The sequence below is a fragment of the Salvelinus namaycush genome, unplaced genomic scaffold (genome assembly GCF_016432855.1).
Source record: "Salvelinus namaycush isolate Seneca unplaced genomic scaffold, SaNama_1.0 Scaffold207, whole genome shotgun sequence".
Classification (NCBI taxonomy): domain Eukaryota; kingdom Metazoa; phylum Chordata; class Actinopteri; order Salmoniformes; family Salmonidae; genus Salvelinus; species Salvelinus namaycush.
The window spans coordinates 152,607-179,040 of NW_024058864.1; the positions used below are offsets into that span (position 1 = coordinate 152,607).

The 26,434-nt window shown below is 41.7% G+C and overlaps 1 protein-coding gene across 1 annotated transcript; it reads right to left on the bottom strand.

Annotated features, from left to right (window-relative positions):
* Positions 1-4,963: 4,963 nt before the first annotated feature.
* Positions 4,964-26,434, bottom strand: cpb1 (carboxypeptidase B1 (tissue)). The gene is made up of 11 exons (XM_038984000.1): positions 26,366-26,434; positions 20,939-21,014; positions 20,094-20,218; positions 15,474-15,576; positions 15,201-15,302; positions 14,832-14,936; positions 13,381-13,491; positions 12,242-12,332; positions 9,328-9,530; positions 5,558-5,642; positions 4,964-5,251 (listed from the first exon to the last, which is right to left on the bottom strand). Exons 1-11 carry the CDS (start codon positions 26,431-26,433, stop codon positions 5,064-5,066), a joined length of 1,257 nt encoding a protein of 418 aa, XP_038839928.1. The 5' UTR covers position 26,434; the 3' UTR covers positions 4,964-5,063.

Below are 26,434 nucleotides of genomic sequence, written 5' to 3' on the forward strand. Positions count from 1 at the left end.
ACTCGAGTTCAGATATCTCAAGCATCGAACTTCCATATAAACTGAACAAAAATATAAACGCAACATAAAACAATTCCAAAGGGTTTTACTGAGTGAAGGTTCATATAAAGAAATCAGTCAATTGAAATAAATGTATTTGGCCCCAATCTATTGATTTCACATGACTGAGAATACAGATATGCATCATTTTGTCACAGATACCTGAAGAAAAAATGGTAGGGAACTGGATCAGAAAACCAGTCAGTATCTGGTGTGACCACCATTTTAGTCATGCAGCACGACACATCTCCTTCGCATAGAGTTAATCAGGCTGTTGAATGTTGTCCCACTCCTCTTCAATGGCTGTGTGAAGTTGCTGGATATTGGCAGGAACTGGAACACGCTGTTGTACATGTCAATACAGAGCATCCCAAACATGCTCAATTGGTTACATGTCTGGTGAATACGCAGGCCATGAAAGAACTGGGACATTTTCAGCATCCAGGAATTGGTTTACAGGTCCTTGCGACATGGGGCTGCATTAACATGCTGAAACATGAGGTGATGGTGGTGGATGAATGGCACAACAATGGGCCTTAGGATCTCATCACGGTATCTCTGTGCATTATAATTGCCATAGATAAAATGCAATTGTGTTGTCTGTAGTTTATGCCTGCCAATACCATAGTCCCACCGCCACCATTGGGCACTCGGTTCACAACGTTGACATCAGCAAACCGCTCGCCACCTGACGCCATACACGCCGTCTGCCTTGTACAATTGAAACCGGGATTCACCCGAAAAGAGCACACTTCTCCAGTGTGCACTGTTCACTGAAGTCGGTTACGATGCCGAACTGCAGTCAGGTCAAAGATCCTGATGAGGAACGACGAGCACACAGATGAGCTTCCCTGAGACGGTTTCTGACAGTTTGTGCAGAAATCCTTCGGTTGTGCAAACCCTTAGTTTCATTAGCTGTCTGGGTGGCTGGTCTCAGACGATCACGCAGGGTAAGAAGCCGGATGTGGAGGTCCTGGGTTGGCATGGTTACACACCAGTTGTGAGGCTGGTTGGAAGTACTGCCAAATTCTCTAAAATGACGTTGGAGGCGGCTTATGGTAGAGAAATTAACATTAAATTCTCTGGCAACAGCTCTGGTGGACATACCTGCAGTCAGCATGCCAATTGCACGCTCCATCAAAACTTGAGATATTTGTGGCATTGTGTTGTGTGACAAAACTGCCCATTTTAGAGTGGCCTTTTATTGCCCCCAGCACAAGGTGCACCTGTGTAATGATCATACAGTTTAATCAGCTTCTTGATATGCCAAACCTGTCAGGTGGATGGATTATCTTGGCATAGGAGAAATGCTCACTAACAGGGATGTAAACAGATTTCAGGGATCAGGGATCTTTTATTTCAGCTCATGAAACATGGGACCAACACTTTACATGTTGCGTTTATATTTTTTGTTCAGTGTAAAAAAAAAAGAAAATGATGTAATCAACAGACAATGTTTACTTTTTTATTTGAGGCTATGACAGACAGTCTTACAAATCAGTATTTCAATCTGGAGGAAGTGTGGTTTGAAGTGACTGAAATTCATCACTAAGGAATTGGGTTCAGTTCAGAAGTTCAGAAGATCAGGCAATAATGTTATCATCTTCTGTGTAGAGAATACCATCATCCTGTTACGTTCCCCAGCAAGAAAACCCAATTATGACATTCAAACAAAAGGGGGAACTAACAGAGTCACTGACAACAACCAAAACGAAACAGGTGGGGTTCTAGAAGTGATTCTGAAAGACACTCACGGGGGTGTCCAGTGAAAGTTGACTAGCAACAACAATTTGAACCTAAAAGACACCCACCATGAGAGCTCACTAAATTTGCCCAAGAAGAGGAAAACAAACAAAAACCCACACAAACTTAAAGACAGGAAGCAAACCCAAAAGGAGGAGCAAAACGAGATGAGATAAAGTATTGTTTGCTAAAGATGTAAACACGGAGCGCCAACTGAAGGTGTCGACCCTCCACATCTGTCACTGGGCCAGCCACTCTTAAATACACTACATGACCAAAAGTATCTGGACACCTGCTCGTCGAACATTTCATTCCGAAAATCATGGGCGTTAATATGGAGTTGGTCCCCCCTTTGCTGCCATAACAACCTTCACTCTTCTGGGAAGGCTTTCCACTAGATGTTGGATCATTGCTGCAGGGACTTGCTTCCATTCAGCCACAAGAGCATTAGTGAGGTCGGGCACTGATGTTGGGAGATTAGGCCTGGCTGGCCTTTTAGCTTTCCAATTCATTCCAATGATGTACGATGGGGTTGAGGTCAGGGCTCTGTGCAAGCCAGTCAAGTTCTTACACACCGATCTTAACAAGCCATTTCTGCATGGACCTCTATTTCTTGACGGGGGCATTGTCATGCTGAAACAGGAAAGTGCCTTCCCCAGAATGTTACCACAAAGGAAGCACATAATCATCTAGAATGTCATTGTGTGCTGTAGTGTTAAGATTCCCCTTCACTGGAACTAAGGGGCCCGAACCATGAAAAACAGCCCCAGACCATTATTCCTCATCCACCAAACTTTACAGTTGGCACTATGCATTGGGGCAGGTAGCGTTCTCCTGGCATCCACCAAACCCAGATTGTCCGTCGGACTGCCAGATGGTGAAGCGTGATTCATAACTCCAGAGAACATGTTTCCACTGCTCCAAAGTCCAATGGAGGCGAACTGTACACCACTCCAGCCGACGCTTGGCATTGAGCATGGTGATCTCAGGCTTGTGTGCGGCTGCTCAGCCATGGAAACCCATTTAATGAAGCTCCCAATGAACCGTTATTGTGATGATGTTGCTTCCAGAGGCAGTTTGGAACTCGGTAGTGAGTGTTGCAACTGAGGACAGATTATTTTTAAGGGCTGCGCACTTCAGCACTCGGCGGTCCCGTTCTGTGTACTTGTTTGGCTTGCCACTTCGCAGCTGAGCCGTTGTTGCTCTCTACGTGATGTCACAAAAGCATTTGTTACAGACTTTTGTTTTTTTCCGTTTATGTTCTGAGGTTGGACTTTAGCACGTAGGGCGCACCGATTGGTGTCACCTCATTAGTCACTATGTGTTACACCTGTGCTGGTGGCCATCTTGTTATCGGGAAGGTGTTTCACCTGTGCTGGCACAGGTGCTACACTATATATAGAAACGTATGTGGACACTCCTTCAAACACAGGGGGTTGGTGACACCTTAATTGGGGAGAATGGGCTCGTGGTAATGGCTGTGCTGTTATGCGTTTTGTCCTATAATTTTTGTTTTTAATCCCAGCCCCCTGTCCCCGCAGTAGGCCGTCATTGTAAATAAGAATTTGTTCTTAACTGACTTGCCTAGTTAAATAAAACAATACAAAAATGGATCTGTGATTGGTTCTCATGCAATAGATAGACAGACAGTAGATCTGTGATTGGTTCCCATGCAATAGATAGACAGACAGTAGATCTGTGATTGGTTCCCATGCAATAAATAGACAGACAGTAGATCTGTGATTGGTTCTCATGCAATAAATAGACAGACAGTAGATCTGTGATTGGTTCCCATGCAATAGATAGACAGACAGTAGATCTGTGATTGGTCAGACGAGCTTGAGGTGCTGCCATGGAGATCGTACTTTGCTCTATGGCTGTCAAGTCCTGTGTTACTGCTGCCGGACCCAAATCCTTAGGGGCGGATAGATGCCCCCTCCTCATTGGCTGAAAGCCAGGACTCTATAGGGGGCCCCTGAGACTCTGGGAATAAACCCACAATGAATCCTCAGACCTCTCTTTCTTTCTCTATTTCTCATTCCCTCTCTCACGGACTCACTCTTTCTCTCTCTCCCTCTGTTTCTCTCACCATTCTCATTTGAATCAAGAGAACGTGTAAATAGACAGAAAATGCTACTTTAAGGTGAGGGCTTTTCCCAAAAGATATTCCTTTAATATGATTATAGATGATTTGAGTGGGATTTTCAGAATAGATGTAGATTAAGTAGAGCAGAAGATACAAGCTGCTTCTATACTCAGTCCATTAGTTCACTCTGTCTGGACCAGAATATACTATCTGCTTCTATACTCAGTCCATTAGTTCACTCTGTCTGGACCAGAATATACTATCTGCTTCTATACTCAGTCCATTAGTTCACTCTGTCTGGACCAGAATATACTATCTGCTTCTATACTCAGTCCATTAGTTCACTCTGTCTGGACCAGAATATACTATCTGCTTCTATACTCAGTCCATTAGTTCACTCTGTCTGGACCAGAATATACTATCTGCTTCTATACTCAGTCCATTAGTTCACTCTGTCTGGACCAGAATATACTATCTGCTTCTATACTCAGTCCATTAGTTCACTCTGTCTGGACCAGAATATACTATCTGCTTCTATACTCAGTCCATTAGTTCACTCTGTCTGGACCAGAATATACTATCTGCTTCTATACTCAGTCCATTAGTTCACTCTGTCTGGACCAGAATATACTATCTGCTTCTATACTCAGTCCATTAGTTTACTCTGTCTGGACCAGAATATACTATCTGCTTCTATACTCAGTCCATTAGTTCACTCTGTCTGGACCAGAATATACTATCTGCTTCTATACTCAGTCCATTAGTTCACTCTGTCTGGACCAGAATATACTATCTGCTTCTATACTCAGTCCATTAGTTCACTCTGTCTGGACCAGAATATACTATCTGCTTCTATACTCAGTCCATTAGTTCACTCTGTCTGGACCAGAAGATACTATCTGCTTCTATACTCAGTCCATTAGTTCACTCTGTCTGGACCAGAATATACTATCTGCTTCTATACTCAGTCCATTAGTTCACTCTGTCTGGACCAGAATATACTATCTGCTTCTATACTCAGTCCATTAGTTCACTCTGTCTGGACCATAACTCAACAACTAATTGACAAAAGAAAGCATTAGAATCAGAGAGGAGTTGTGAGATGAAACATATTGCTGGTTTTATTATTTGTTGTCAAGGAGAAAACATGACATGTGTCCCTGCTGGGCAGTGGAGGGGTTCTGATTGGTTCCCTCTAGTACAGGTTCTTCTGCACGTGGCTGGTGATGTACTTGACGGCCAGCATGGTCTCCTCACAGGTGGGCTTGATCTGAGATTCAGGCAGCAGGAAGCCGTAGCGCCCGGTGTCACGCAGCTCAAACGTGTAGGAGTACTTCACCCCCAGGTCGTAGGCCCAGTCGTCAGAGCCACCGGCAGCAGGGTCTGAGGGGGAGGAGATATCAGGAGAAACATATTATGGGGGATATCCTGGAGGATCGCGCTATAGCAAGGACAGCACACTACACACTACACACTACACACTGCACAGCTTCACACTACACAGCTAAATATACATAAAATCAGAGACTGACAGGAGAGGAGAGGACATGGGCCTAATCACTCAGTCACTATGGGTTCATATCCTGGATGATCAAATGTAGAGATGTACTGTAGCTACCGCAGCTCTCAATAACAGGCTATTTAAAGCATAAGGACACAGCCCTGGTGTAGCCATGGTCTTGTACTCACAAATGGTAGCAGCTCCAGGGCCGCTGGTGTACTCGGTTCCATATAGACTACGGAGAGCCTTGGAAGCTCCCTCAGCAACAGTCATCTACAGCAGGAGAGAGAGACAGAGAGAGAGAGAGACAGAGAGAGAGAGACAGAGAGAGAGAGATAGACAGAGAGAGATAGGCAGAGAGAGAGAGACAGAGAGAGAGAGACAGAGAGAGAGCGACAGAGAGAGAAAGGCAGAGAGAGACAGACAGGGAGAGAGAGACAGAGAGAGAGGGACAGAGAGAGAGAAAGAGAAAGACAGAGAGAGACAGGGGGATTAGAGGATGGATGGACAGACAGATGAGATGGACGGACAATAGGAACGAAGAGATTGATGGACAGGGATCATTGCCTTAGATTTAAAACATTAGAAATTGGTATTTGATGTAACCCACAACGGTACAATACAGGGGTCAAACGTGTTCCATCTACAGACAACGGAAGAACTGGAAGAACCTTGGTACTATGAGTGGCTGGGTTAGAGAGGAGAGGAGAGGAGAGGAGGGTGAGGAGAGGAGGGGGAGAGGAGAGGAGGGGGAGAGGAGAGGAGGGTGAGAGTAGAGGAGGGTGTGAGGAGAGGAGGGTGTGAGGAGAGCAGGGGGAGAGGAGAGGAGAGGAGGGTGAGGAGAGGAGGGTGAGGAGAGGAGGGGGAGAGGAGAGGAGAGGAGAGGAGGGTGAGGAGAGGAGGGTGAGGAGAGGAGGGGGAGAGGAGAGGAGAGGAGGGTGAGGAGAGGAGGGTGAGAGGAGAGGAGGGGGAGAGGAGAGGAGGGTGTGAGGAGAGGAGGGTGAGAGAAGAGGAGGGTGAGGAGAGGAGGGTGAGGAGAGGAGGGTGAGAGGAGAGGAGGGTGTGAGGAGAGGAGGGTGTGAGGAGAGGAGGGGGAGAGAAGAGGAGGGTGAGGAGAGGAGGGTGAGGAGAGGAGGGGGAGAGGAGAGGAGAGGAGGGTGAGGAGAGGAGGGTGAGAGGAGAGGAGGGGGAGAGGAGAGGAGGGTGTGAGGAGAGGAGGGTGATAGAAGAGGAGGGTGAGGAGAGGAGGGTGAGGAGAGGAGGGTGAGAGGAGAGGAGGGTGTGAGGAGAGGAGGGTGTGAGGAGAGGAGGGGGAGAGAAGAGGAGGGTGAGGAGAGGAGGGTGAGGAGAGGAGGGTGAGAGGAGAGGAGGGTGTGAGGAGAGGAGGGTGTGAGGAGAGGAGGGTGTGAGGAGAGGAGGGGGAGAGGAGAGGAGAGGAGGGTGTGAGGAGAGGAGGGGGAGAGAAGAGGAGGGTGAGAGGAGAGGAGGGTGTGAGGAGAGGAGGGGGAGAGGAGAGGAGGGTGTGAGGAGAGGAGGGTGTGAGGAGAGGAGGGGGAGAGAAGAGGAGGGTGTGAGGAGAGGAGGGGGAGAGGAGAGGAGGGTGAGAGGAGAGGAGTCTGTCTGGATGGGGTGGTTATATCTGTCTGGATGGGGTGGTTATAGGAGGGGTATTAGATATCTGTCTGGATGGGGTGGTTATAGGAGGGGTATTAGATATCTGTCTGGATAGGGTGGTTATAGAGGGGGTATTAGATATCTGTCTGGATGGGGTGGTTATAGGAGGGGTATTAGATATCTGTCTGGATGGGGTGGTTATAGGAGGGGTATTAGATATCTGTCTGGATGGGGTGGTTATAGGAGGGGTATTAGATATCTGTCTGGATGGGGTGGTTATTGGAGGGGTATTAGATATCTGTCTGGATGGGGTGGTTATTGGAGGGGTATTAGATATCTGTCTGGATGGGGTGGTTATTGGAGGGGTATTAGATATCTGTCTGGATGGGGTGGTTATAGGAGGGGTATTAGATATCTGTCTGGATGGGGTGGTTATAGAGGGGTATTAGATATCTGTCTGGATGGGGTGGTTATAGAGGGGGTATTAGATATCTGTCTGGATGGGGTGGTTATAGGAGGGGTATTAGATATCTGTCTGGATGGGGTGGTTATAGAGGGGGTATTATATATCTGTCTGGATGGGGTGGTTATTGGAGGGGTATTAGATATCTGTCTGGATGGGGTGGTTATAGAGGGGGTATTAGATATCTGTCTGGATGGGGTGGTTATAGGAGGGGTATTAGATATCTGTCTGGATGGGGTGGTTATAGAGGGGTATTAGATATCTGTCTGGATGGGGTGGTTATAGGAGGGGTATTAGATATCTGTCTGGATGGGGTGGTTATAGGAGGGGTATTAGATATCTGTCTGGATGGGGTGGTTATAGAGGGGTATTAGATATCTGTCTGGATGGGGTGGTTATAGAGGGGGTATTAGATATCTGTCTGGATGGGGTGGTTATAGGAGGGGTATTAGATATCTGTCTGGATGGGGTGGTTATAGGAGGGGTATTAGATATCTGTCTGGATGGGGTGGTTATTGGAGGGGTATTAGATATCTGTCTGGATGGGGTGGTTATAGGAGGGGTATTAGATATCTGTCTGGATGGGGTGGTTATAGGAGGGGTATTAGATATCTGTCTGGATGGGGTGGTTATAGGAGGGGTATTAGATATCTGTCTGGATGGGGTGGTTATAGGAGGGGTATTAGATATCTGTCTGGATGGGGTGGTTATAGGAGGGGTATTAGATATCTGTCTGGATGGGGTGGTTATAGGAGGGGTATTAGATATCTGTCTGGATGGGGTGGTTATAGAGGGGTATTAGATATCTGTCTGGATGGGGTGGTTATAGAGGGGTATTAGATATCTGTCTGGATGGGGTGGTTATAGAGGGGTATTAGATATCTGTCTGGATGGGGTGGTTATAGGAGGGGTATTAGATATCTGTCTGGATGGGGTGGTTATAGGAGGGGTATTAGATATCTGTCTGGATGGGGTGGTTATAGGAGGGGTATTAGATATCTGTCTGGATGGGGTGGTTATATGAGGGGTATTAGATATCTGTCTGGATGGGGTGGTTATTGGAGGGGTATTAGATATCTGTCTGGATGGGGTGGTTATAGAGGGGGTATTAGATATCTGTCTGGATGGGGTGGTTATATGAGGGGTATTAGATATCTGTCTGGATGGGGTGGTTATAGGAGGGGTATTAGATATCTGTCTGGATGGGGTGGTTATATGAGGGGTATTAGATATCTGTCTGGATGGGGTGGTTATAGGAGGGGTATTAGATATCTGTCTGGATGGGGTGGTTATAGGAGGGGTATTAGATATCTGTCTGGATGGGGTGGTTATAGAGGGGTGTTAGATATCTGTCTGGATGGGGTGGTTATAGGAGGGGTATTAGATATCTGTCTGGATGGGGTGGTTATAGAGGGGTATTAGATATCTTTCTGGATGGGGTGGTTATAGAGGGGTATTAGATATCTGTCTGGATGGGGTGGTTTGTGAACTGTATGTCTTTAAAGCCACTCATTTTAAGGTGTTAGGGATTATGGGTTAGGATCAGGGATTATGGGTTAGGATCAGGGATTATGGGTTAGGGTCAGGGATTATGGGCTAGGGTCAGGGATTATGGGTTAGGATCAGGGATTATGGGTTAGGGTCAGGGATTATGGGCTGGCTAGGGTCAGGGATTATGGGCTAGGGTCAGGGGGTAGGTACTGACTAGCTCGCTGTGGTGCTCGGCAAGATCTTCAGGTGTAATGGTTAAGGGTTAGGGTTAGGGGTTATGGATTAGGGTCAGGGTTAGGGGTTATGAATTAGGGTCAGGGTTAGGGGTTAGGGTTAGGGGTTAGGGTCAGGGTTAGGGGTTAGGGTCAGGGTTAGGGGGTAGGTACTGACCAGCTCGCTGTGGTGCTCGGCCAGCTGAAACGTGTAGGAGTAGGGGAAGAGCAGCAGCTGAGAGTAGGAGTGGATGGTGAGGTAGGCCTTGATGGAGGACTTGTTCCTACGGATGAAGTCAGCAACGTTCTTCACCTCGATCTCAGATTCAGGTGAGGAGCCACAGAATGTGTCACTGCATGGGTTGGAGGAGGCCCCAGTGGCTGAGAGAAGAGAGGAGAGAGGACATGGGTTAGGGTGAAAGGAGAGAGGAGAAGGGTGAAAGGAGAGAGGAGAGAGGAGAGGTTAGGGTGAAAGGTTATATTGGATGAATGCTATGCCTCTAAAGATGTATCTCTCTCCTACAGAGTTGAACATAGATTTAGTGCTTCGGGAATCTATACTGTATCTCTATATAATACACCTCTATACAGTATCTCTATAGTAATACACCTCTATACTGTAGTAATACACCTCTATACTGTATCTCTATAGAAATGTGGTCCCGTGTGGCTCAGTTGGTAGAGCATGGCGCTTGCAACGCCAGGGTTGTGGGTTCAATTCCCACGGGGGGACCAGGGTTCAATTCCCACGGGGGGACCAGGATGAATATGTATGAACTTTCCAATTTGTAAGTCGCTCTGGATAAGAGCGTCTGCTAAATGACTTAAATGTAAATGTAAATACACCTCTATACAGTATCTCTATAGTAATACACCTCCATACAGTATCTCTATAGTAATACACCTCTATACTGTATCTCTATAGTAATACACCTCTATACTGTATCTCTATAGTAATACACCTCTATACTGTATCTCTATAGTAATACACCTCTATAATGTATCTCTATAGTAATACACCTCTATACTGTATCTCTATATAATACACCTCTATACTGTATCTCTATAGTAATACACCTCTATACTGTATCTCTATAGTAATACACCTCTATACTGTATCTCTATATAATACACCTCTATACTGTATCTCTATAGTAATACACCTCTATACTGTATCTCTATAGTAATACACCTCTATACTGTATCTATATATAATACACCTCTATACTGTATCTCTATAGTAATACACCTCTATACTGTATCTCTATAGTAATACACCTCTATACTGTATCTCTATATAATACACCTCTATACTGTATCTCTATAGTAATACACCTCTATACAGTATCTCTATAGAAATACACCTCTATACTGTATCTCTATAGTAATACACCTCTATACTGTATCTCTATAGTAATACACCTCTATACTGTATCTCTATAGTAATACACCTCTATACTGTATCTCTATAGTAATACACCTCTATACTGTATCTCTATAGTAATACACCTCTATACTGTATCTCTATAGTAATACACCTCTATACTGTATCTCTATAGTAATACACCTCTATACTGTATCTCTATAGTAATACACCTCTATACAGTATCTCTATAGAAATACACCTCTATACTGTATCTCTATAGTAATACACCTCTATACTGTATCTCTATATAATACACCTCTATACAGTATCTCTATAGAAATACACCTCTATACTGTATCTCTATAGTAATACACCTCTATACTGTATCTCTATATAATACACCTCTATACAGTATCTCTATAGAAATACACCTCTATACTGTATCTCTATATAATACACCTCTATACTGTATCTCTATATAATACACCTCTATACAGTATCTCTATAGAAATACACCTCTATACTGTATCTCTATAGTAATACACCTCTATACTGTATCTCTATAGAAATACATCTCTATACTGTATCTCTATAGTAATACACCTCTATACTGTATCTCTATAGAAATACACCTCTATACTGTATCTATATAGAAATACACCTCTATACTGTATCTATATAGAAATACACCTCTATACTGTATCTCTATAGATAATACACCTCTATACTGTAGATAATACACCTCTATACTGTATATAATACACCTCTATACTGTAGATAATACACCTCTATACTGTAGATAATACACCTCTATACTGTAGATAATACACCTCTATACTGTAGATAATACACCTCTATACTGTAGATAATACACCTCTATACTGTATATCTATAGATAATACACCTCTATACTGTATCTCTATATACTGCACCTCTATACTGTATCTCTATACTGTACCTCTATACTGTATCTCTATATACTGTACCTCTATACTGTATCTCTATAGAAATACACCTCTATACTGTATCTCTATAGTAATACACCTCTATACTGTATCTCTATATAATACACCTCTATACTGTATCTCTATAGAAATACACCTCTATACTGTATCTCTATAGTATTACATCTCTATACTGTATCTATATAGTAATACACCTCTATACTGTAGATAATACACCTCTATACTGTAGATAATACACCTCTATACTGTATATAATACACCTCTATACTGTATCTCTATAGTATTACATCTCTATACTGTATCTATATAGTAATACACCTCTATACTGTATCTCTATAGTAATACACCTCTATACTGTATCTCTATAGAAATACACCTCTATACTGTATCTCTATAGTAATACACCTCTATACTGTAGAAATACACCTCTATACTGTATCTCTATAGAAATACACCTCTATACTGTATCTCTATAGTAATACACCTCTATACTGTATCTCTATAGTAATACACCTCTATACTGTATCTATATAGTAATACACCTCTATACTGTAGTAATACACCTCTATACTGTATCTCTATAGTAATACACCTCTATACTGTATCTCTATAGAAATACACCTCTATACTGTATCTCTATAGAACTACACATGTTACTGTATCTCTATAGAAATACACCTCTATTCTGTATCTCTATATAAATACACTATACTGTAACTCTATATAAATACACATGTTACTGTATATATGACTGTACTCACTGCACCATCCAGCGTTCCAGTTTCTGTTGGGATCAGCACCGATGCAGCTGGAACCAGACATCCTGGAGCGGGTCTTTCTCCACATCCTGTTCTGCAGGTCCAAAACACACACCGAGCCACAACACACATCAATCTGTCTGTCTGTCTGTCTGTCTGTCTGTCTGTCTGTCTGTCTGTCTGTCTGTCTGTCTGTCTGTCTGTCTGTCTGTCGGTGTGCTCTGTCTGTCTGTCTGTCTGTCTGTCTGTCTGTCTGTCTGTCTGTCTGTCTGTCTGTCTGTCTGTCTGTCGCTCTGTCTGTCTGTCTGTCTGTCGCTCTGTCTGTCTGTCTGTCTGTCTGTCTGTCTGTCTGTCTGTCTGTCTGTGTGCTCTGTCTGTCTGTCTGTCTGTCTGTCTGTCTGTCTGTCTGTCTGTCTGTCGGTGTGCTCTGTCTGTCTGTCTGTCTGTCTGTCTGTCTGTCTGTCTGTCTGTCTGTCTGTCGGTGTGCTCTGTCTGTCTGTCTGTCTGTCTGTCTGTCTGTCTGTCTGTCTGTCTGTCTGTCTGTCTGTCTGTCGCTCTGTCTGTCTGTCTGTCTGTCTGTGTGCTCTGTCTGTCTGTCTGTCTGTCTGTCTGTCTGTCTGTCTGTCTGTCTGTCTGTCTGTCTGTCTGTCTGTCTGTCTGTCTGTCTGTGTTCTCTTGTAGTTTTGATTTTAGATTTTTGAAACTGAACTGTCGGTTAGGAGCTCGTAAGTAAGCATTTCACTGTAAGGTCTACACCGGTTGTATTCGGCGCATGTGACTAATATTATTTTATTTTATTTGATCACATACTGTATAATGAGTAGTTAAACACCACATCTTTGCCATCAGAAATCAGGCAGTGTCAATAATCAGGTAATGCAGTATAACAGCAATTAGTGTACTTTTGGCTAACAGCTAATGGCTAACTGCTATCTGGCTAACAGCTAACGGCTAACTGGCTAATGGCTAGCAGCTAACTGGCTAACAGCTGACGGCTAACTGCTAACAGCTAACTGGCTAACAGCTAACTGGCTAACAGCTAACGGCTAACTGCTAACTGGCTAACAGCTAACGGCTAACTGGCTAATGGCTAGCAGCTAACTGGCTAACAGTTAATGGCTAACGGCTAAAGGAAAACGTACGCTATTGTGGGTGAAGTCGTATCCGTCGATGTTGAAGACGGGCAGAACATAGACATCCATCTGGTTTAGCAGGCCGGTCATCTCAGAGTCACTACCGTAGGTGGACAGAGCCTGGGAAGGAGGAGGAAGAGAAGGAGAGGGAGAGAGGAAGAAGAGAGTGAGAGGGTTATGAATTTGAGCTCTGAACTGTTTCGATGGAGGAAGAGGATAATATACCCAGCTAGTACATAACGTTCTGAGAATCATCTTTTTCTTAGAGATTGGTGAGAGTGCGGCTGTCCTATGGTTATTTTGCATACAACCTTCCCACAACGTTCTGGGAACGGTGCAGAATAGTTGCTTAGCTTTGGAACATTCTCAGCACATTTAAGGAACTTGGCAAAAAAAATATATATATATTGGTATTTCATTACTTTAACAAACCTTTTCCTGAAATTTCAAACATGGTTACTCTTCATTTTGGTAATGTTGTAGGAACGTTCTTCAACTGGTTTGTCATTGGGAATGTTCTCAAATAGTTCAGAGGACGTTAAGAAACAGTGTTCTTCTGAGGGAATTTCAGTACTCCAGCATAGTTTCCCACAGGCTTCCTCATGGATCGATTTAAAGTCATGTTCTCAAATTGTTCCGAGAACGTTAAGAAAACTTTCCATTAAAAAACACAAGGGAACTTTAGTAACGTTCAGAGAACGTTCTAAGAATGTTATTTAAAAACCTATACATTCCGTTCTCAGCATCAACAAAAATCTCTTTAGCCTTTATCTTGTTAAGTGTGTTCAGGTGTGTTGGCCACGCCTACTAATTGGCCTCACCTGAGCGCTTGTTTCCTTTGACATGGGGTCTGTTTGAATAGACTAAAATGAACAGCTTTGTATGTCTAAAAAAGCATACCATAGTATCCTGGTAGTGCACTGGACTAATTCCACGGATAGAGAACACAAGATTATAGGGTTAAATCTCTCTGATGCCGTGTCGCAATAAAAAAATACATGTATTTACATGATTAATGCCGAAGGAAATTCATTTATATCTGAGCTTGGAGTTAAAGGTAACACAAAATATGCTAACATTCAGTGAAAGTTAAGGAAGTTATTCAAAAACGTTCAAATAACCAATAATGTCTGTTCGCAGAGCATTAATAAAAACTCCAGAGGAAAACTGTCAAGGAACCAGAGAAAAACGTTCTCATAACCACCTCCCTGCAACCTAAAAATAAACGTTCTCAGAACAAGCAACATTTTTCACTTCTGTTCTCAGAACGTTTTAAAAATGTTCAGGAAACGTTCCAACAACCAGTTGTGAAACCGAAAACATACGTTCCTACAACTTCCAAGGAACAAAATGTGCTAGCTGGGCATATAGATGATATGATGTAGGATTATAGAATTGTCACGGTGCGTCCATTGATATCCTATTAAATGAGTTATACTATGTCATTCTATGAGCCTCACCTCCTTGACGAACCACTGGCAGAAAGCGGTGGAGATCCACTCCCTGGCATGAATACCACAGTCCAGGAAGATAGAGGGCTTGGTGGAGCTGGACTTCTTACCGATCTGTAGAGATACGTTTTTTACTAATTTAATCTTTATTTCAACAGGTTTGTGTTGTTGAGATTGAAGTAGACTATATGTTGTTCAATAGAGGTTACTCTGGATAAGAGCTGCTATGATCCAAAATGTGAACCAGAGTAGGCTAGAACATTTCATAGACCACTATCCAGACTATTTCATAGACCACTGTCCAGACTATTTCATAGACCACTGTCCAGACTATTCAACAACAGTATCAATAAATGTTGACAATAAAGTGAGTAATACCTTGAGAACGTTCATGGGACGTCCCTCGTAGGTGTTTCCGATCACCTGACGGCTGATCAGGTCGGGGTTAGAGGAGGAGATGGAGGAGATCCATGCCTGGATCTGGAGACACACATAGATCGAGGGATGAAAGAGAACGGGATGAGAGAGAAAGAGAGAGAGACAGTGGTAGCGAGAGAGATAGTATCTTTGTTCCTACTGTTGTATTAGGATATATTGACAGAGAGAGAGAGAGCGAGCGAGAGATAGAAAGAGAAGGCTGGAGAGACTTACTTTGTCCCAACTGTTGTACTTGGTGTAGCTGTGTGTTCTGGGGTCTGGGGTTCTGTTGTCCAGCTGCTCTTCCATCTGAGCCTGCAGATCCTCAATCAGGACCCTGAGAACAGAGACAATTCCCCCATCAACGTACGCTGAGTATAACAAACATTAGGAACACTTTCCTAATATGGAGTTGCACCCTCCCCCTTTTGCCCTCAGAACAGCCTCAATTCGTCGGGGCATGGACTCTACAAGGTGTCGAAAGCGTTCCACAGGGATGCTGGCCCATGTTGACTCCAATGCTTCCCACAGTTGTGACAAGTTGGCTGGATGTCCTTTGGGTGGTGGACCATTCTTGATACATACAGGAAACTGTTGAGCGTGAAAACCCCAGCCGTGTTGCAGTTCTTGACACAAAACCGGTGCACTTGGCATCTACTACCATACCCTGTTCAAAGGCACTTAAATATTTTGTCTTGCCCATTCACCCTCTGAATGGCACACAATTGTCTCAAGGCTTAAAAATCCTTCTTTAACCTGTCTCCTCCCCTTCATCTACACCGATTGAAGTGGATTTAACAGGTCAATAAGGGATCATAGCTTCCACCTGGATTCACCTGGTCAGTCTGTCATGGAAAGAGCAGGTGTTCTTAATTTTTATGTTCAGTGTACATACTAGATACTACTATTAATTAACGTATAATATTATATATACTGTCCAGTTTTATTATTTTTCTTTCATTTGAAAGAGTCTCTTTTGTTTTTAGGCCTCTATATTTTCTCTTTTTGTTTCTGCAGGCTTGTTCGATGCGGCCTTTTTTTTTTAATACCAAAGGCTGGACAATCCATGTCCTTACGCCAGCATGTAGACACCCCACTGCTCTTTTTACCACAGGCTGGACAATCCATGTCCTTACGCCAGCATGTAGACACCCCACTGCTCTTTATACCAAAGGCTGGACAATCCTTGTCCTTACACCAGCATGTAGACACCTGACGGCTCTTTTTACCCCAGGCTGGACAATCCATGTCCTTACGCCAGCATGTAGACACCCCACGGCTCTTTTTGCCCCAGGCTGGACAATCCATGTCCGTATGCCAGCATGTAGACACCCCACGGCTCTTTATACCCCAGGTTGGACAATCCATGTCCTTACGCCAGCATGTAGACACCTGACGGCTCTTTTTACCCCAGGCTGGACAATCCATGTCCTTACACCATTATGTAGACACCTGACGGCTCTTTATACCAAAGGCTGGACAATCCTTGTCCTTACACCAGCATGTAGACACCTGACGGCTCTTTTTACCCCAGGCTGGACAATCCATGTCCTTACGCCAGCATGTAGACACCTGACGGCTCTTTATACCCCAGGCTGGACAATCCATGTCCTTACGCCAGCATGTAGACACCCCACGGCTATTTTTACCCTAGGCTGGACAATCCATGTCCTCACGCCAGCATGTAGACACCTGACGGCTCTTTATACCACAGGCTGGACAATCTATGTCCTTACGCCAGCATGTAGACACCCCACGGCTCTCTTTACCCCAGGCTGGACAATCCATGTCCTTACGCCAGCATGTAGACACCCCACGGCTCTTTTTACCACAGGCTGGACAATCCATGTCCTCACGCCAGCATGTAGACACCTGACGGCTCTTTATACCACAGGCTGGACAATCTATGTCCTTACGCCAGCATGTAGACACCCCACGGCTCTCTTTACCCCAGGCTGGACAATCCATGTCCTTACGCCAGCATGTAGACACCCCACGGCTCTTTTTACCACAGGCTGGACAATCCATGTCCTTACGCCAGCATGTAGACACCCCACGGCTCTTTATACCACAGGCTGGACAATCCATGTCCTTTTGCCATCATGTAGACACCCCACGGCTCTTTATACCACAGGCTGGACAATACATGTCCTTACGCCAGCATGTAGACACCTGACAGCTCTTTATACCACAGGCTGGACAATCCATGTCCTTACGCCAGCATGTAGACACCCCACGGCTCTTTTTACCACAGGCTGGACAATCCATGTCCTTACGCCATCATGTAGACACCACACGGCTCTTTATACCCCAGGCTGGACAATCCATGTCCTTACGCCAGCATGTAGACACCTGACGGCTCTTTATACCCCAGGCTGGACAATCCATGTCCTTACGCCAGCATGTAGACACCTGACGGCTCTCTTTACCCCAGGCTGGACAATCCATGTCCTCACGCCAGCATGTAGACACCCCACGGCTCTTTATACCCCAGGCTGGACAATCCATGTCCTCACGCCAGCATGTAGACACCCCACGGCTCTTTTTACCCCAGGCTGGACAATCCATGTCCTCACGCCAGCATGTAGACACCCCACGGCTCTTTATACCCCAGGCTGGACAATCCATGTCCTTACGCCAGCATGTAGACACCCCACGGCTCTTTTTACCACAGCGGAGGCATGTGTCTTCATTTCACTTTCTCCTGATGAACTTAACTCTGTTTAGCAGCTAGTTCCATGGACACACTGCCTTCAATGGACCTTGCCAAGGTCAGATTACTTTCAGTCAATAGTCTCTTTCGTATAGCTTCAACTCCGTAACCCACATACTTCCCACTGGGCAAAAACCGGTTGAGTCAACGTTGTTTCCACGTCATTTCAACCAAAACATTCAATGTGATGACGTTGAATCCAAGTGGAAAACTGATTTTAAAAGTCATCAACGTTTCATATTGTTTTCACCCAACGTTTAACCTAAATCCAATGATACATTCCTGAGCAGAAAGAGTATTTATATTAGTATACAGTAGGATAGTATCCAGTAATATCTATATAACAGTAATATCTATATATAATATCTATATTACAGTCTCCATCCCACTTTACTGCAGAAGGGTATAGACTATATCAGTGTGTAGTATGTATGTATTATGTATGTATTATCTATGTAGTATGTAGTAGTTTCTATTTGTAGTAGTATCTACACTACCGTTCAAAAGTTTGGGGTCACTTAGAAATGTCCTTGTTTTTGAAAGAAAATCACATTTTTTGTCCTTAAAATAACATCAAATTGATCAGAAATACAGTGTAGACATTGTTAATGTTGTAAATTACTATTGTAGCTGGAAACTACAGATTTTTAAAGAAGCAATAAAACTGTCCTTTAGACTAGTTGACTATCTGGAGCATCAGCATTTGTGGGTTCAATTACAGGCTCAAAATGGCCAGAAACAAATAACTTTCTTCTGAAACTCATCAGTCTATTCTTGTTCTGAGAAATGAAGGCTATTCCATGCGAGAAATTGCCAAGAAACTGAAGATCTCGTACAACGCTGTGTACTACTCCCTTCACAGAACAGTGCAAACTGTCTCTAACCAGAATAGAAAGAGGAGTGGGAGGCCCCGGTGCACAACTGAGCAAGAGGACAAGTACATTAGAGTATCTAGTTTGAGAAACAGACGCTTCACAAGTCCTCAACTGGCTGCTTCATTAATTAGTTCCCGCGAAACACCAATCTCAACGTCAACAGTGGAGAGGTGACCCCAAACTTTTGAACGGTAGTGTATATGTCAAATCAAATCAAATCAAATGTATTTATATAGCCATTCTTAGATCAGCTGATATCTCAAAGTGCTGTTCAGAAACCCAGCCTAAAACCCCAAAGCAATGCAGGTGTAGAAGTATGTAGTAGTATCTATATGTAGTAGTATCTATATGTAGAAGCAGTGGTTTAATGTACCTTTAAAGTAAAAATAATTTAAAGTACCACTAAGTCGTTTTTGTGGGTATTTACTATTTATATTTTTGACTACTTTTGATTTTACTTCACTACATTCCTAAAGAAAACTAGGTACTTCTTACTTCAAACATTTTCCCTGACACCCAAAAGTACTTTTTGAATGGTTAGCAGGACAGAAAAATGGTCTAATTCACACACTTATCAAGAGAACATTCCTGGTCATCCCTACTGCCTGTGATCTGGAGGACTCATTTAACACCCATGCTTCGTTTGTAAATGATGAGTGTTGGCGTGTACCCCAGGCTATCCGTAAATTTAAAAAACAATAACATTGTGCCATCTGATTGACTTAATATAAGAAATATGAAATTATTTGTACTTTTACCTTTACCTTTATTTTTGATACTTAATAATATTTTAGCAATTACATGTACTTTTAATACTGACATATATTTAAAACCAAATACTTTAAGACTTTTACTCAAGTAGTATATTACTGGCTGACTTTCACTTTTACATGAGTAACTTTCTATTAAGGTATCTTTACTTTACTCAAGTATGACAACTGGATACTTTTTCCACCACTGTGTAGTTGTGTGTAGTATATATATATATATGTAGTAGTATGTAGTAGTATCTATATGTAGTAGTATCTATATGTAGTAGTATCTACATGCAGTAGTATGTAGTAGCAGTGTAGTATATATAGTAGTATATGTAGTATATAGTATATATATATATATATATATATATATGTAGTAGTATGTAGTAGTATCTATATGTAGTAGTATGTAGTAGTATCTATAGGCAGTAGTATCTATATGCAGTAGTATGTAGTAGTAGTAAGTATGTGTGTATATATATCTATATATATATATATGTGTGTGTATTACCCAGTCTCCATGCCACTCTGCTGCAGAATGGTATAGACCATGTCAGTGTGGGCAGCTGGAACATGGAGATCCACGTCAATATCGATGGTCACCAGGTCAGCACTCTCAGGACTCCAGAAGTCCACCTGCAGAGGGAGACACAGACACACAGACAGACAGAGTTGAACACAAACAGCAGAGGGAGACACACACACACACACACACACACACACAGACAGACAGACAGACAGACAGACAGACAGACAGACAGACAGACAGACAGACAGACAGACAGACAGACAGACAGACAGACAGACAGACAGACAGACAGACAGACAGACAGACAAGAGTTGAACACAAACAGCAGAGGGAGACACACACAGACAGACAGACAGACAGACAGACAGACAGACAGACAGACAGACAGACAGACAGACAGACACAGACAGACAGACAGACAGACAAGAGTTGAACACAAACAGCAGAGGGAGACACACACACAGACAGACAGACAGACAGACAGACAGACAGACAGACAGACAGACAGACAGACAGACAGACAGACAGACAGACAGACAGACAGACAGACAGACAGACAGACAGACAGACAGACAAGAGTTGAACACAAACAGCAGAGGGAGACATACATTTTAACACATACTCTACATCCTCAAACACGTCCTTTACAGCATAGAGACGCAAAGTGTTCTGGTTCTAGTGTGTGGACCTAGAGGGCCTGAAATAAGTCTCTGGGAACCAAATTGATTTGAAATGAAAAGTTTTCTTTTACAGCATCGTAACCAGTAACCAGGCCAGTCCAGTACAGCTTGGCTCGGCTAAGTATAGTGAAAGGGTTTCTTATGTACCTCCATGCTGTTGGCCAGCTCCTTGATAAGGAGAACATGCTCATCAATGACAGGCTTCAGACGGAACACTTTCTCCCTGGACAACCAAGACAAGAGATTTACACTGTTATTATAGAACACCTTGACAACCAAGACAAGATATATATACTGTTATTATAGAACACCTTGACAACCAAGACAAGAGATATATACTGTTATTATAGAACACCTTGACAACCAAGACAAGAGACATATACTGTTATTATAGAACACCTTGACAACCAAGACAAGAGACATATACTGTTATTATAGAACACCTTGACAACCAAGACAAGAGATTTACACTGTTATTATAGAACACCTTGACAACCAAGACAAGAGATATATACTGTTATTATAGAACACCTTGACAACCAAGACAAGAGACATATACTGTTATTATAGAACACCTTGACAACCAAGACAAGAGACATATACTGTTATTATAGAACACCTTGACAACCAAGACAAGAGATTTACACTGTTATTATAGAACACCTTGACAACCAAGACAAGAGATATATACTGTTATTATAGAACACCTTGACAACCAAGACAAGAGACATATACTGTTATTATAGAACACCTTGACAACCAAGACAAGAGACATATACTGTTATTATAGAACACCTTGACAACCAAGACAAGAGATTTACACTGTTATTATAGAACACCTTGACAACCAAGACAAGAGACATATACTGTTATTATAGAACACCTTGACAACCAAGACAAGAGATATATACTGTTATTATAGAACACCTTGACAACCATGACAAGAGACATATACTGTTATTATAGAACACCTTGACAACCAAGACAAGAGACATATACTGTTATTATAGAACACCTTGACAACCAAGACAAGAGATTTACACTGTTATTATAGAACACCTTGACAACCAAGACAAGAGATATATACTGTTATTATAGAACACCTTGACAACCAAGACAAGAGACATATACTGTTATTATAGAACACCTTGACAACCAAGACAAGAGATTTACACTGTTATTATAGAACACCTTGACAACCAAGACAAGAGATATATACTGTTATTATAGAACACCTTGACAACCAAGACAAGAGACATATACTGTTATTATAGAACACCTTGACAACCAAGACAAGAGACATATACTGTTATTATAGAACACCTTGACAACCAAGACAAGAGATTTACACTGTTATTATAGAACACCTTGACAACCAAGACAAGAGATATATACTGTTATTATAGAACACCTTGACAACCAAGACAAGAGACATATACTGTTATTATAGAACACCTTGACAACCAAGACAAGAGACATATACTGTTATTATAGAACACCTTGACAACCAAGACAAGATATATATACTGTTATTATAGAACACCTTGACAACCAAGACAAGAGATATATACTGTTATTATAGAACACCTTGACAACCAAGACAAGAGACATATACTGTTATTATAGAACACCTTGACAACCAAGACAAGAGACATATACTGTTATTATAGAACACCTTGACAACCAAGACAAGAGATATATACTGTTATTATAGAACACCTTGTCAACCAAGACAAGAGATTTACACTGTTATATATAGAACACCTTGACAACCAAGACAAGAGATATATACTGTTATTATAGAACACCTTGACAACCATGACAAGAGACATATACTGTTATTATAGAACACCTTGACAACCAAGACAAGAGATTTACACTGTTATTATAGAACACCTTGACAACCATGACAAGAGACATATACTGTTATTATAGAACACCTTGACAACCAAGACAAGAGATTTACACTGTTATTATAGAACACCTTGTCAACCATGACAAGAGACATATACTGTTATTATAGAACACCTTGACAACCAAGACAAGAGATATATACTGTTATTATAGAACACCTTGACAACCAAGACAAGAGACATATACTGTTATTATAGAACACCTTGTCAACCAAGACAAGAGATTTACACTGTTATTATAGCACACCTTGACAACCAAGACAAGAGATTTACACTGTTATTATAGCACACCTTGACAACCAAGACAAGAGATTTACACTGTTATATATAGAACACCTTGACAACCAAGACAAGAGATATATACTGTTATTATAGAACACCTTGACAACCATGACAAGAGATTTACACTGTTATTATAGCACACCTTGACAACCAAGACAAGAGATTTACACTGTTATATATAGAACACCTTGACAACCAAGACAAGAGACATATACTGTTATTATAGAACACCTTGACAACCAAGACAAGAGATTTACACTGTTATTATAGCACACCTTGACAACCAAGACAAGAGATTTACACTGTTATATATAGAACACCTTGACAACCAAGACAAGAGACATATACTGTTATTATAGAACACCTTGACAACCAAGACAAGAGACATATACTGTTATTATAGAACACCTTGACAACCAAGACAAGAGACATATACTGTTATTATAGAACACCTTGACAACCAAGACAAGAGATTCACACTGTTATTATAGCACACCTTGACAACCAAGACAAGAGATTTACACTGTTATATATAGAACACCTTGACAACCAAGACAAGAGACATATACTGTTATTATAGAACACCTTGACAACCAAGACAAGAGACATATACTGTTATTATAGAACACCTTGACAACCAAGACAAGAGACATATACTGTTATTATAGAACACCTTGACAACCAAGACAAGAGACATATACTGTTATTATAGAACACCTTGACAACCAAGACAAGAGACATATACTGTTATTATAGAACACCTTGACAACCAAGACAAGAGATTTACACTGTTATATATAGAACACCTTGACAACCAAGACAAGAGACATATACTGTTATTATAGAACACCTTGACAACCATGACAAGAGACATATACTGTTATTATAGAACACCTTGACAACCAAGACAAGAGATATATACTGTTATTATAGAACACCTTGACAACCAAGACAAGAGATATATACTGTTATTATAGAACACCTTGACAACCAAGACAAGATACATATACTGTTATTATAGAACACCTTGACAACCAAGACAAGAGATATATACTGTTATTATAGAACACCTTGACAACCAAGACAAGAGACATATACTGTTATTATAGAACACCTTGACAACCAAGACAAGAGATATATACTGTTATTATAGAACACCTTGACAACCAAGACAAGAGATATATACTGTTATTATAGAACACCTTGACAACCAAGACAAGAGATATATACTGTTATTATAGAACACCTTGACAACCATGACAAGAGACATATACTGTTATTATAGAACACCTTGACAACCAAGACAAGAGATATATACTGTTATTATAGAACACCTTGACAACCAAGACAAGAGATATATACTGTTATTATAGAACACCTTGACAACCAAGACAAGAGATATATACTGTTATTATAGAACACCTTGACAACCAAGACAAGAGATTTACACTGTTATTATAGAACACCTTGACAACCAAGACAAGAGATATATACTGTTATTATAGAACACCTTGTCAACCAAGACAAGAGATTTACACTGTTATTATAGAACACCTTCACAACCAAGACAAGAGATATATACTGTTATTATAGAACACCTTGACAACCAAGACAAGAGATATATACTGTTATTATAGAACACCTTGACAACCAAGACAAGAGATATATACTGTTATTATAGAACACCTTGACAACCAAGACAAGAGACATATACTGTTATTATAGAACACCTTGACAACCAAGACAAGAGAAACCCAGCTAGCACATTTGCTTCTTGGAAGTTGTGGAAATGTATGTTTTTGTTTTCACATTGGTTGAGGAAATGAAGCCATGTTTTCTGACCAGGAAAACAGAAGTGAACATTTAGCCTATTCTGGGAACATTTATTTTTTAGGTTCCAGGAAGGTTCTGAGAACATTTTGCTCTAGTTCCTTCAAAGTTTTCCATGGGGGGTTTAATTAATGCTCTGAGAATGTAATTATTGGATATTTTGAGTTTTTTTTAAATAAAACCTACCATGAATAACACTGCTAGCTTATTGTGGGTTAACTTGAAGAAAAAAACTCCAAGCACAGATAAGAAACATGGAAATGAATTTCCTTAAGCATTAATCTTGCAAACAGATTTACTTTTATTGTGACACGGCATCAGTGAGATTTAACCCTATAATCTTGTGCTCTCTATCCATGGTATTAGTCCAGTGCGCCACCAGGATGGAGCTACTATGGTATGCTTTTTTAAACATACAAAGCTGTTCATTTTAGTCTATTCAAACAGACCCCATGTCAAAGGAAACAAGCACTATGAACATCAGGTGTGGCCAGTAAGTGGGCGTATTTTAAGAACGTTCTCTGAACGTTACTGAAGTTTGTTTGTGTTTTTGTTTCTTAACGTTCTCAGAACTATTTGAGAACATAATATTCTATAGAACCAGCTGTAGGAAACAGTGTGCTGAAGTACTGAAATGATCACAGAAAAACGTTCCCTGAACTATTTGAGAACATTGCCGATGTCAAACCAGTTGGAGAACGTTGCCAAAATTTAAAATAAAAGGTCACACTTTATTTGAACATTGTAGATTTTTCATGTGTACATGCTCTCGAGATGGTCATACTTTAAACAAATGATCTGTTGATAAGGAACTGCGTACTACGGTTACGATTAGGCTTAGGTTTAGAATAAGGGAAAGGGGATACCTAGTCAGCTGTACAGCTGAATGCATTCAACTGAAATGTTTCTCCCAATCAGAGAGGTGCAAGATACGGATTAGGCTAAGGGTTAAGGTAAGGGTTAAGTTTAGGGTTAGGATTAAGGATTAAAGTTAGGTTTAGAGCTAGGGTTATTACATAGTTAGTTGAAATTTTACTGATAGTGTGTAGATAGTCTGTAGAGCATCTACAGATGGACTATCCAAATAAAGTGTTACCAAATTCAATTTACCAATTTTTTTACTTTTAGGAAAGTTCTGTTAAAGTAATGAAAAATTATGTTTTTTTCCCTATGTTCCTTAAATGTGCTGAGAATGTTCCGAAACTATTTTGCACCATTCCCCAGAAAGTTGTGGTAAGGTTGTGTGCAAAATAACCATAGGACAACCATGCTCTCACCAAACTCTAAGAAACATATGGTTCGCAGAACGTTTTGCGCCAACTGGGTTATAGAACACATTTTATAGATCTCAAGGAACATTAATGAACATATCAGAATACAATCGTCCACATGATCATTCACGAGGTCTCCATTCGTCACCAATAAGCCACATGGCAGCATAGATTGCAATGTACAGAGTCTATCTTCATAACTTTCTAAGTATAATTTTCCATGTCATATTCTGAGATTGTGTTATTTGAAACACCAAAATAAAAGGTAGATATTTTACCCGTCGAAACGCGTCACCTCAGCCAGGGCCACTGCCACAAATCCTAGAAGCAGAAGAATCTTCATCATG

Bases quoted from the DNA above. Each gene is read 5' to 3' on its own strand.
- cpb1 (XM_038984000.1), bottom strand. From the start codon at position 26,433: ATGATGAAGATTCTTCTGCTTCTAGGATTTGTGGCAGTGGCCCTGGCT. The intron at 14,937-15,200 runs GTATTACTCACT...GTATCTCTACAG, and splicing joins GTCCCATGAACGTTCTCAAG to ATCGGTAAGAAGTCCAGCTC. The intron at 5,643-9,327 runs GTCAGTACCTAC...CTCCTGCTGTAG, and splicing joins CCGAGCACCACAGCGAGCTG to ATGACTGTTGCTGAGGGAGC.